The sequence below is a fragment of the Acartia tonsa genome, chromosome 2 (assembly GCF_053477335.1).
Source record: "Acartia tonsa isolate MP-2025a chromosome 2, ASM5347733v1, whole genome shotgun sequence".
Lineage (NCBI taxonomy): Eukaryota > Metazoa > Arthropoda > Copepoda > Calanoida > Acartiidae > Acartia > Acartia tonsa.
Window position 1 is genome coordinate 50,835,808 of NC_137261.1, and position 13,636 is coordinate 50,849,443.

A 13,636-nucleotide genomic window follows, 5' to 3' on the forward strand; every position below is an offset into this window, starting at 1 on the left:
AAGGGACTATACATCACATAAGTTTAACTTTATGTAAATTTATATAAGATTTCTGAAGAAATTTTTTTTTACTACTTTAATATCTGGTAATTGGCCGGTTATCCGGCCGGATATCCGGTAATTTGGCCGGATAACCGGATATTTGCCGGATATCCGGCGTTGGCCGGATATCCGGCCGGTTACCGGATATCCGGCATTTGAAATCAGCCGGATATCCGGTATCCGGTATCCGGCCAAAAAAGTTTCCGGCCCAACCCTAATGTAAATCAAGTTATCCTCAACTGTCTTAATCCTCAAGATTCCCAAGTTAATTGTCAAAATTAATAAGAAAAATGAGAAGAAGTTAGTCTTAATATTTAACTTAACGCATCGAATTATAGACAGCTTTCTGCGAATATCAAAATGAAAAATTATAAGATTAAAACGAGTTTTGTTAGACCTAAGCAGCCCTAGGCCCGGGCTAACAAAACTTGTAGAATTTTATGATTTTAATTTTAGTATTTCTGGAAAATTGTCTGTAATACGTTGCTATACATGATTTTTCAGTATGGGTCAGAACCGGTTCTAATCCAGCGGATATTTTTTGGGGTTGAAGCCAGACTGTGAAAAAATAATATTTACCTCAGATCTGTTATGATCATCGTCACTTTCCTCAAGTACAGCATCAAGCCCAGTTTCTGCATTGATTTCTTAACATAAGAAAATATTACTTAACTTACACGGTTTCGATTTGATTGAAAATTAAATTCCAACTTTTGAAAAGAAGTATTGCAGTACTTTTTATGGCCTTTTAAACTTCTGTCACATTGCATACTTTCAGAACTACTTAATATTATTTATAGAATTGCATACCAACTTATAGAGCTGTGTTTAATTGTGAAGGATTTATGCTGTATTGGTTGTGAATATTGTAATGATTTTCTATCAGTTTTATTTATTGATATGTTGTCGTTTGTTCCAACTATAAGGAAAGTAGCGTTGAGCTTATTCAACTATATCTTGGGTTATTTTGTAAAACGTATTTTTAGTTATTCGGATATCTTTGTCCCTCTATCTGAAATACACATCTAACCTCTACGAGTCCACACAGAAGCGAGTGAAGCTTCTCTATAAAAACTAACCATGTGTCAATCCTGCCAACACACCACCATCGCTTCTTTTTATTTATTTACCTGTTAGTACAGCCTCTACAATAGGAACCATCATGGCCGTGGTTGCCGTGTTAGAGATCCACATGGACAAGAACATGGTTGGCAACATGAATCCCAACATCAACAATCTTGGACTTGTACCTAGAGGATTGTTTTTGCTATGTGATTTTGAATTATATGTGATCATTAGATTTTTTTAAATTAAAAAAACAAACTTTACTTAGCTAAAACTATACCTAGTATAATCAGAAAATGATAATGGATTTCAATTTAAGCTGGGCAGTAAGGACTAAACTTTAAATTTCAAGAATTTTAGTAGCGAAGCTACTTGTTAAGTAGATCTGTCCACCCAAACGTTACTTTGTAATAGTACCATTTAAAACAAACATTTTTTTTTTACCTATCAAGAGTAGAACTCTGAGAGCAATCCTCTGATGAAGTCTGCAATGTTCAACAGCTATGGCAACTATCAGTCCACCAATAAACATCATATTAGATTCCTAGTAGTAAATATATTATACTTTATATAATCCTCTGATGAAGTTTGCAATGTTCCACAGCTATGGCAACTATCAGCCCACCAATAAACATCATGTTAGATTCCTAGTATAGTAAATATATTATACTTTATATAATCCTCTGATAGAGTCTGCAATGTTCCACAGCTATGGCAACTATCAGCCCACCAATAAACATCATGTTAGTTTCCTAGTAGTAAATATATCATACTTTATATAATCCTCTGATAAAGTCTGCAATGTTCGACAGCTATGGCAACTATCAGCCCACCAATAAACATCATGTTAGATTCCTAGTAGTAAATATATTATACTTTATATAATCCTCTGATGAAGTCTGCAATGTTCCACAGCTATGGCAACTATCAGCCCACCAATAAACATCATGTTAGATTCCTAGTAGTAAATATATTATACTTTATATAATCCTCTGATGAAGTCTGCAATGTTCCACAGCTATGGCAACTATCAGCCCACCAATAAACATCATGTTAGATTCCTAGTAGTAAATATATCATACTTTATATAATCCTCTGATAGAGTCTGCAATGTTCCACAGCTATGGCAACTATTAGCCCACCAATAAACATCATGTTAGATTCCTAGTAGTAAATATATTATACTTTATATAATCCTCTGATAGAGTCTGCAATGTTCCACAGCTATGACAACTATTAGCCCACCAATAAACATCATGTTAGATTCCTAGTAGTAAATATATATTATACTTTATATAATCCTCTGATAGAGTCTGCAATGTTCCACAGCTATGGCAACTATCAGCCTACCAATAAACATCATGTTAGATTCCTAGTAGTAAATATATTATACTTTATATAATCCTCTGATGAAGTCTGCAATGTTCCACAGCTATGGCAACTATTAGCCCACCAATAATCATCATGTTAGATTCCTAGTAGTAAATATATTATACTTTATATAATCCTTTGATGAAGGCTGCAGAATTCCACAGCTATGGCAACTATCAGCCCACCAATAAACATCATGTTAGATTCCTAGTAGTAAATATATTATACTTTATATAATCCTTTGATGAAGACTGCAGAATTCCACAGCTATGGCAACTATTCCCCCCTTCTTCCCCTACTATTTAAAACGATTTTGTTACTTTACATAATAGGATTATCACAATAATTTAAATAAATAAACAAAAATTGTTAATATTTACCTTCAGATACTTAACACATACGTCATCCGTACTCATAATTCCTAAACAATTATACAAATTCATGTTTAATAGTTATTTATCACATAGTATTATAGACAACTTTCTATGAATATTAAAATGAAAAAGATAAATAGTAACCAGTTTAGTTATCCACAATGTATTAATTTGATGGTTTTAAAAAAATATACGTGGAAAAATTTCTGTAATACGAGGCTATGCATGGTTTTTCAGTACGACTGGGAACCGGTTCTAATCTAGCGGATATTAATCGGTTTTGAAGCTATACTCGATTAACTTCCGTCACAGTAGCGTAAACCTTGATAAAAATAAATATATGAAAAAAATCATGATACCACCACCCTCCTAAGAAAAAGTCGCCTCTATAGAAAGAAAAGAATTGAATGCTTTGCTAAAATCGGTGCTTTCCCTCAAATTGAAAGGCATTAACGTCCACCCTGTCTCCACTTATTTTCAATTTATTTCAAAATACGGGGGGGGGGGCTGTAATACAAATAAAAAATATACTAAAAATTACCTAAAACTGGGAATAGAATAATTGGAAGTAGAGCTGTGACGGGCAAGGGTATGGCCTCTGTCACCCAGTATGTTGCCATCAACAGGATTACATATCCACATCTAAAATATATAAGAGTAACAGTATGACCGTGAAATTGTCTGTCTGTAGCAAAGGATCTTGCTAACTATTGGTCGATGTGGTACTCAAGTAAATCTTCTCTTTTAGCCACTAGTGTAAAAATGAATAGTTCAGCGCTTCTTTTAGAATAGGTTGTATAGGCATGCCCATTAGAGAATTAGGTTAACCTATTAGATAAGGTAGGCATACCTATTTATTTTATGAGATAAGAGCCAATATAAATGGTTTTATTAATTATATAATTTCTAAAGTATGGAATACGACAAATATACTATCATTAGATGTCTTCTTTTTCTTTGAGTTAATACTAGATATAAGACTTTAGAGTAATAATTTAAATTACATATTTACCTTGCCTCAGATGTACCAATAGTTAACAATGGAGATAGCACGATTGGAGTAAGCAGCACCACAATAGATATAAGACTATAGAGTATTAATTTAAATTCCATATTTACCTTGCCTCAGATGTACCAATAGTTAACAATGGAGATAGCACAATTGGAGTAAGCAGCACCACAATAGATATAAGACTATAGAGTATTAATTTAAATAACATATTACCTTGCCTCAGATGTACCAATAGTTAAAAATGGAGATAGCACAATTAGAGTAAGCAGCATCACAATAGATATAATACTATCATATTTACCTTGCCTCAGATGTACCAATAGTTAACAATGGAGATAGCACAATTGGAGTAAGCAGCACCACAATAGATATAAGACTATAGAGTATTAATTTAAATAACATATTACCTTACCTCAGATGTACCAATAGTTAAAAATGGAGATAGCACAATTAGAGTAAGCAGCATCACAATAGATATAATACTATCATATTTACCTTGCCTCAGATGTACCAATAGTTAACAATGGAGATAGCACAATTGGAGTAAGCAGCACCACAATAGATATAAGACTATAGAGTATTAATTTAAATAACATATTACCTTGCCTCAGATGTACCAATAGTTAACAATGGAGATAGGACAATTGGAGTAAGAAGCACCACAATAGTCCTCCAGAATTGAGCAATCTTCTTCATATTGTGTAATATTGTACTCGACCTTCCACTAAAAAAGATTAGATTTTTAAATTAAATTTGTTTAAATTTTTACCCAACCTAACCAAAGGCTCTGTCAGATGGATGCCATTAGATAAATTAGTAAAATAAGCGAAAAGTCTTGTTCTCTTAACTTTCATCAGTTTAAAAGACAAAGGTCCTGCAATTCAAGGTTTTCTTGTCTTTGATAGTTATAATGACCAAATTAGGCCGTGCAGTGGTTCTAGTCCTATGCCTTCGATCATTTACCAGAGATGGTAAGGTAAAGGACAATGTACGAAAAATTATTGTTTATCCTCTACAATGCATTGTAGAGAAAATTATTTATATATTTTATTTATAAGTGGAAAAGCTTGAACACTGATAGTCTGTACATTCCAATCAATATTTAATAAAAGTACCCAATGTGTGTAAGTCAACTAATGAGAGTTAGTTCAAATTTATGGTCAGTAAAATTGTTTTGTATTGGATATTGGGTTGTTTATAAGAGACAAATTTAAGCAGTTTGATATTATAAAGAATTTGATTGAAAGTAAGTGTACTGACACGAACGTATGTCTTAGATTTAACCCAAAACGCACTTTTATGGTCCACAGTCACAAGTTTGAATATAGCAATTGTCAAACATTTCATATATTTTACACCTTTTTGCCAAAAGGATTTGCTCAACTAAGCAATTTGAGAGAAAATGCCAAAACTACTTACTCTGTTAAAGATGAGTAACTGGAATAAGGCGGCAACATTTCAAAGATTTTATTTTTGTTGTAATTCACAGTTAAAATTCACAAACTTTATGCAACACTTGTATGTATTTTTTTTTCAACAGATCACATTTTTAAAAATTTTATTTTGAATATTTAAGCACAGTGTAATACTTTACATTTGACCTATTATTATTTACTGATCTAAAATTGGTTATTTATTTGAATAATTTAAGAAAAAGAAAAGGGTGGGGATTTGTTTTTTTTTGGGGGGGGTGGGGGATTGAAGTTAATTAAGGTGAGGGGGCTTTAATTATCGAAAGAAAAAAGTTTGAAGGGTTTTAAGATGGTGGAGAAGGGGTTGGACATTTGTTTGGTAGGCTTGAAAGAAAGGGAGAAGGGATAAGAAGATGAGGGGAATGGGTTAAAGAATACAAAAATGCACGTTTATAGCAAATTACTATTCATCTAGCGACTAGGCCTCATCTAGCACTCGAGATGGGGGAAGTCCATTCAACCAATTTTCATTTTTTGTTTCAAAAAGAAAAAGTAAAAGATTTTTTTGAGAGAAGTTATTTTTTCAGGGGCAATTTCTCTTGGGAGGGTAATGTTAATATTCCCAAAAAATAGCAATAGACCTTCCCAGGCCTATGAGAAACTACACTGTAAAGGAGAACCATATCGGTTCAGTGGGTACCAAGATTCATTGGTTCAAACATACAAACAGACACACAGATCCCATATTAGACTGCCCGATTTAATCTTTTTTGATAACTATAATTTTTTTTATAGTTAAATGTTTATTTGTAGCAAAAGAACTCTCAAACTGCTGGCAAGATAAGGCTTTCGTGTAAAAGTAAATTAGTCAGACAGGTCCATGAAAGGTTTTAGACTATTTTTGGGAATATTATAATTATTTTATATTCCTCCCTTCCAAGATAAAATACTCCTAAAAAATTACCCCCCCCCCCTTATTTTCATCCCATTTTCATCCCCCCCCCCCCTACTCTATATTCCTCTAAAAACTCAGCCGCTAGTGGTGCACTTAAATATTCCAAACAGCTGTTTGGCTAAAAGAAATTCTTACGTTTTTTCTTTGATTTGTTTGCCACTATGTTGACTTGATCCTACACTTGCTGTCTCATCCTTGTCAGTATCACCTTCCTCTACCTCATTGTTATTCACTTCATCAGGATCCTCCTCAAGATCTTCCTGAAAATCAACATAATATTCATCAACTATAGTAACACTACGCCACTAGAAGCCTCTAGGATATTTAAGGTGGGAGAAAGGAAGGGAGTCGACCCCCATATTTTCAATTTAAGCTTTAAAAAGAATTTTTTGAGGGGGGATTTTTTATTTGGAGGTTGGAGACATCTTCCCCCAAATTGTTAAAAATCATCACTGGACCCATCAGAAGTTTTGCTGCAAAAGAGAACCATATCGGTTCAGCGGTAAACGAGATTCTTCGCTACAAACAAAAAAGCTTACTACTTTATACAAAAGGATATCGGTGATTTCACTTAAAAAGCACAGAACCTCCCCTCCCCATTGAAATAAATTGAACTTAAGTTCTAAGAAAGTTTTCGACAATTTTTTAAAAATGAATGGGAGGTTTTTAGGCTATTCTACTGCCTCCTTTGAGAGGGACGCAGTTGCAAATTATATATAAATCTCTTAAATCTATTGCGACGATTTTATATAATTATTTTGATTATAATTATAACTAGAAAATATGAATTTATGCTAAAAATGTTTCGAAAAGCACAATAGTCAATATTAAACATGACTTAACATAAAGGTGTTAACTGATTAAAATAAAATCATTGACTATTTTATATTTTGTAGAGGCGATGACAATTACAAAGGAAAATTGAGTTGTTTTTCAGCGCTTTAACATTAGTTTTTTTATTAGCAAAGCTAATCTATAATTTAAGATTTCCGTCTGAACTTTTAAGGGAGAAGTGTTTTTTTTTCTGGGCGCTTATTCAAGACTTGAATATCTTATATATGCATAAAAAATCCATAGCGGTCAGACTGTTTTAGAGAAGCTTTTCAGCTGCTTTGAACTCTTACAACTAATTTCCATATATACATATATATTTTAACCCGATTTTTATAATTTATCTAGGTCATATCTGATAAGCCTTCAAACTTACATTTGTCTTAAGTTGCTCTGATTATAAAATTTAACCGCTGGATTTTTTTTAGCGAAGCTACTCATTATTGGAAATACCCATCCGTCTGTCTGTCTGTAAGACACCTTTTTTTTTTTGGGGGGGGGGGGATCGTGGTTTTCTCAGCTCCTCTTCAAGAAAGACGGCTAAAACTTAATATTAATTCAGATGTTTTCACTGATTTATTAGCATCTACTCTAAATGTTAGTTTGTTTTTCTTTGTCCTACACATCTATAAATATTTTGTGCTTTGCTACTTATGGATGCTGTTATTATTATTTGTAATTGTAATTGATGTTGACAAGATGAGATCTTTATACATTGTATCCTAAAAGCTGGGGGCACATAAGCGTAAAACTTTGTATTCAGTTATAAAGTACTAGCGGCATCGCCATAAGCATTTAGGGGCTCTGTTAATCAATGCGTAGAGATTTAGGTTGATGACACTTGTTGGTCAGTTCGTTTATCCAGTAGGAGGGCCGGGGAATGGATAGGGTAAAGTGTTGGATGGGGGGGATCTTTATTTTAGGCAGCTACACGTTTCACTGTATTAGAGTACATGATAATCTGGTGTAAGATACAAGCAATAATAAATCCATTTTTGTTGAACTTCAATGCTGGCATACTTTATTATTTTGAAACTTACCTGATCGTTGAAATGGTAGAAATAACACATAGGCACTGCACGTCCCTTGTTCTTATCCATAGCTAAAATAAATAAACCTTTTATTTGCAGTATTTATATGAGGGCTCGGCAGCAGCGCCTCAAATTTAAACCAGCTTGTGTGCAAAAAAGTCCGAAAATGTGGTTTGTCTGTTTAAGAAAAGGTCTAGACATTCAGCTGAATTTTAAAGTTATAATAGGACAATTTCACAGAGGCTTTCACGCGGCGGACACGCGGCTACCAAGCCCTACTTAACATCATTCTTCACAATACTTTTTTGTCAATACTTCTTCAACAATTTAATTAATGAAAATTGAAAAATATCAGGGGTAAAACTAGTTATGGGATTTGAAAAAAAAGAACATGGGCTTGGAGGAGAGATATTGATAAAATACAAAGGGAGAAATTTCCTTTGTATTGTTTGCCAGAAGTCTTTGTATGTGCTTTTCTAAAAAAATTAAAAGAAAAAATCCCGAAACCTTTCTGTAATTTTTTTTTTGTAAAAATAAAATGTAAGGCAACCTCGTTAATATAATCTATCAAGTAACAACATTTATAAGAAAAACTATTGGCTTCGCCCCTGGAAGTCTCTGTCAGGGGGCACATGAAATTATATGTGGGATGAGGGGGGTCGATCAACCTCCTTTAATGTGGAGTACAGAAGGGGTAATTTTTTTCTATTGACGATTCCTCTTAAATGAGAATTATGAGGCACCATACCATAAAATAGATAAAAACCTTTCTAGGATCAATATGAGTTTTCACTGAAAAGAATATCCAATTAAATCTTTCGGTTGGTAAGCTGTTTTGGTACATAAATTTGGATAGCGACATAATTTGACGAAAATCTCCCCTCTCTTTTATATATCCACATGTATTCTAATTCATCACATATATATGTAGACAGACACACACCGTGCATCATGTTACTTTTAAACATAAGACTTACTATTGAAAACTTCAGATGTCCATGGTACATGAGGATGAGTGAAGCCACTATTTGAGCTCTTGCTCGTCTTTCTAGGAATAAAGCAAAGATTTTAAGTTCTATCAAACAAATATGCAATAGATCTTTTGACCTTCTTTCCTCGCCTTTTCAGCAGTTTTTAAGCGTTTTTTATTGTGTAAAAAAGTAAGCAAAAGGAATAAAAATAATAAAATTTTTCACTCGGCTCGGCAGCTGCGCGTGAACCGCCTGTAAGCCTCAGGGAAATCAACCTTTTAGAAATTCAAAAATCTGCTGAAGATCTAAGCCTGACCTAAATATGGCAATCTCTGTTTCCAAATTTTTAAAAGCGAAGCTTTTGTATAATTAGGGTCGGTTCGTCCGTCCATATATTCAAAGCATTTAATTTCAGACGGGTTTAAATTGGAGGCCTAATTGCATGTGTAGCGTGGCTGCCGAGCCCTGATTTTTCAATATAAAACATATAATTTATAAAACATACCTTCTAATGAGTTGAGTGTCAGACATCTGCTTGTAAGGTCCCAAATGTTCTAAAATTAATTTTTTGTGATTTTTAAATTTTTTTTGACATTTTTACCATTTATGCTTTTTAAATCTAACAAAAAATCTAACAATCAAGAAGACAAATGTTTTCAGACTTTATGACCGATTTTTTGTCCGGCTTTTACTATAGACATATATCATGAATATCAAGGCTTCTATTACAGCTAGAGACCTATAATTTTTTTTGGTAAATCCTTGAGCAACAATAAACAGATAAAAATATTAATTGTCACCGCCAACCACCGTTTTACCGCCGTAACCGCCGAAAATGGCGGTTTCCGTTATTTGCCGTTTTTCGGCGATGATAAGAAAAAATAAATATGATCTCTACTGATCTTAAATACTTCAAATATAAGAATTTCCAGTTGTTGTTGAAGATAGACTGCTAAAATTTTCGTTTTATATGGTCACTAAGCAAATACACAATAAATCTATATTTCCGTCTGTCTGTCTGTTTTGCTTTCTTATTTTCCAATATCTGCTTGACTTGCTTCTTACTGTAATACTTCTGCTAATTATGTATGTTGTCATCCTTGTTTACTTACTTGGAAGTCTGGGTTTATTGAGTACCACATCTGCAGAGTGAAGCTTTTGCAGCTTTAGCTTTTCTACGTTTCTATTTGCTGCCATTTTTAATTTATTTTTGCATCTAACAAAAGTTTAAAAATTTTAGTTGGTAAAAATATTTGTGTAGACGATGACTGAATCGATTAATGTAAAATATACATGGGATGGGGTAAAGGAAGTGAAGGGTGTGGGGGTGGGGCAACGTTATTTTAACCCGCTGCAAGTTTCACTTTATTAGAGAACATGAAAATCTGGTGTAAGATCCAAGTAATAATATATCCATTTTCATATAAGATCCTTATTTAAGTTCTCGCTAACCGATCCTTAAAAATAAAGCTTCATTTAGATCCAGAAGAGGTTTATTTTAATTGAGGGTAACCCCACCCTACCAGAAAAGAAGGGGTAGAAAATAACCCTTAAACATCCTGGGACATATACGATGCTTCTTAAAATGAAAAATAATTGGGTTAAGCATTTTTCGAGATCATCATTTAATCCATTAAACCTTACTACTTTTTTATTAAAGATTATAGGCTACGCCCCTAGAGGCCTCTAGGGACACTTTAGAGTAACACGCTCAACTTTAGTTTTACTTTTAATAATAAAAAAGTACAAAAATATTTAGGGTTGAAGGGTATTATTTTGCAGGAACGAATTCTCTTGGAAGGAAGGAGATACCCTCCCCCAAAATAGTTCAAACGTTCCTTAGACCTATGCAAAGCTTCACTGTAAAGGTCAACATAACAGTCCAGAACCAAAAGACAAATAGACAGACAGACAAATATCTTGTAACTTTTAAATAAGGATATATAAATAATATTTTATTATCACAAATAAAAATCTTGTAATAACAATATCTGATCACTCATGGTTTACTACTAAGCACAATTTTACTACAACCACGTAAATTGGAAGTGATTTCTACTAGCAAATATGCGTATAGTATGTACGTACCAAAGTATATGCATTGCGTACGTAGACATATATTGCGTCAAAGTGTCTTTTGTAGATATGATTCCTTATTAAAATAGTTTTTAATTTACTTAATTTATAAATTCTAATTTATTTTAAGTTTTAGATAAAAGAGCTTGTCCTATTATATAAAGTAGTAAGGTTTTTCTGTTGTTCCATTAAGATCTCGTTAACCCCTAAACTGAATTAGTTCTCCGCTTAAAGAAAGCTTGATATGGGTCCTTGAATGGTTTTAGGCTATTTTATTGTTCAATTTAAGCATACAGATAGTTTTTTGTTTTTTCTTCTTCTACTATCTCCATTTTTGAATGTATAGCCCATTTGTCAGAAATTGGTAACTTTATCTTAATTTCTTTTGAATAAACCAAATGCATATATGTATGTATATGTATATATAGGTAGGTTTAATACTTATAAATGTTGCACTAACTGAAGATCTGCATTAAAAGCTTAACATTAAGGCAACAATAATAATAATACCCACCCGTTTATCAGGGGTTTAGTCACAGGTAAAGGATGGATTTTTGACTAACAAACAAAACTTGAATCTTTGGTTTATCAGGTAATTAAAGTACAAGGATAGAGGGGCCATGAGCTATTTGTAATTCTTCCCACAGGGGGGGGGGACCTCGTCCCGACTTTGTATTAGTTCTTTGAAATTAGCAATAAGCGTCGGAAATATAAACACAGCCAAGTCCTACAAAAGAACAGAAAGTAATTTGTTAACAGACAAAAGGGGCCTCTACCTCTTGAGTTAGATATTTGTCTGGGTTATACATACATCTATACTTATACATTCATTGTTTAAAATTCACATCAGTCTCACACCCTTTATCCCTGCACCGTTACTTTCCCCTTCCTATTCTTATTTCATCTTACCACCTCCCTCCCACCCCCCCCAACTTACAAGGAGTTCTAGGCAACAAAATTATTAGTGGAAGTGTAGACTTACTTACAAAACAGCTGAATAACACAGTAATTTTTAGCAAAATCTATGGCATATACAGATTTGTTTGGAGCTAAATATCTCAGTAATAACATGTTAGATTGTGTCAAGCTTTTTATTATATACCTTCTATGATAGTGTCTTAAAACTATTTTTTTTTTGAATTTTGAAAACTACATAGTTTTGAAATAATACATAAAGTGTAAAGCTTTGCTAAATATATACAAATCATAATTGTACTTATCCTATTATATAAAAAAGTAAGGTTTTTTGTTTGTAGCGAAGGATCGCTAAACCGATATGGTCCTCCATTACAATGAAGCCTCACAGAGTTCCCGGGATGGTTTTAGGCTATTTTTAAAAATATACTCAAGACTTGGGATGGTTGTAGGCTATTTTTATGCTACCTCCTTATCCCTTTTGATAAAAGAGTTTAACTTTTGCTGTATTATATAAACATAATAACCATTATTAGGAAAGTGTATTTATTTAGTTAGATTAATAATACGGGCATGACTGAAGAAATCATAGATTAAGAAAATCAGGGATAAAAGAATGTAAAAAAATATATTAGGCAATTTACCACAAAGCGCCTTGCTGAGCATAGAATCCACCCTCTCTGTAGCAAAGACAAATAGAATATTTAGTTTCATAGTTTTTCATTTGTTTTTGTTTGTTACTTAAGGTTAGGTTAGGTTAAGGGAAAGTTGCAATTATTAATACAAAATAGTTTCAAGAAATTATTTATTTAAAAAAAGTTATACATGTTGTATTAATTGATATTTTTGTTTTCTTTTTTTCATTCGATATAACAATTCTTTTTCTTTGCTAGTGCTTGCACATTCTTGTCAAATAAGAATTGGCCTTCAATAACAAAAGGACATAAACTTAAATAAATTGTTGATTTAGAGCATTCATAAATTTATTTGTAGTTGTAATTGAAATGTTTGATTAGTAATCAAGTTTACTAATTGACACCCACGTTGTTTCAGAATAATGGATACAGGATATATTGACAGGGGAAAATTTGGCGTTATTTTAGCTTCCTAATATGGAACTCATTTATTGGTTAGTTCGTTCATCTAGTGAGCAGAAAGTCTTGCAACATTTAAATTTAATTTATTTACAATAATTATTTAAATATTTTATTATTATAAAACAAATAACACACAATTAAGAATAAATAATACAATTCAAATTATAAGTCTAAGATTCTAAATTTTTAAAAGCGAAGCTTTTCTATAATTAGGGTCGGTCCTCCCGTCCGTACGTCTGAGACAGATAGCTTTTTTTCGTTAATTTAGGCATGTTATTTTTTTACTTTTTTAACAACAAATTTTTATGTGTTCTAATTATCCGAATGTTCTGATTTTTGGTATACTGATCATGGGACAACAAAGTACAATATCATAAGCAAAGCAACTCTATAATCAAGTCCATAAACATTATCCTGTATCAAGCATTTTTTTAAAACAAATTTACTCACAATTTTGCTTTGACTCTTATTCATTTATATTCTG

General features: G+C 32.6%; 1 protein-coding gene across 1 annotated transcript; it reads right to left on the reverse strand.

Annotated features, from left to right (window-relative positions):
• Positions 1-631: 631 nt before the first annotated feature.
• Positions 632-10,276, reverse strand: LOC145312852 (Na(+)/citrate cotransporter-like; the record flags this gene model as incomplete). Its single annotated transcript, XM_080152086.1, is given in 11 exon segments — positions 632-689; positions 1,173-1,292; positions 1,552-1,651; positions 2,859-2,899; positions 3,394-3,494; positions 4,466-4,588; positions 6,367-6,491; positions 8,103-8,164; positions 9,071-9,141; positions 9,570-9,618; positions 10,177-10,276. Coding segments are annotated over 11 exon segments (935 nt in total), but the record flags the coding sequence as incomplete, so codon positions are not given.
• Between the last annotated feature and the right edge of the window lie 3,360 nt (positions 10,277-13,636).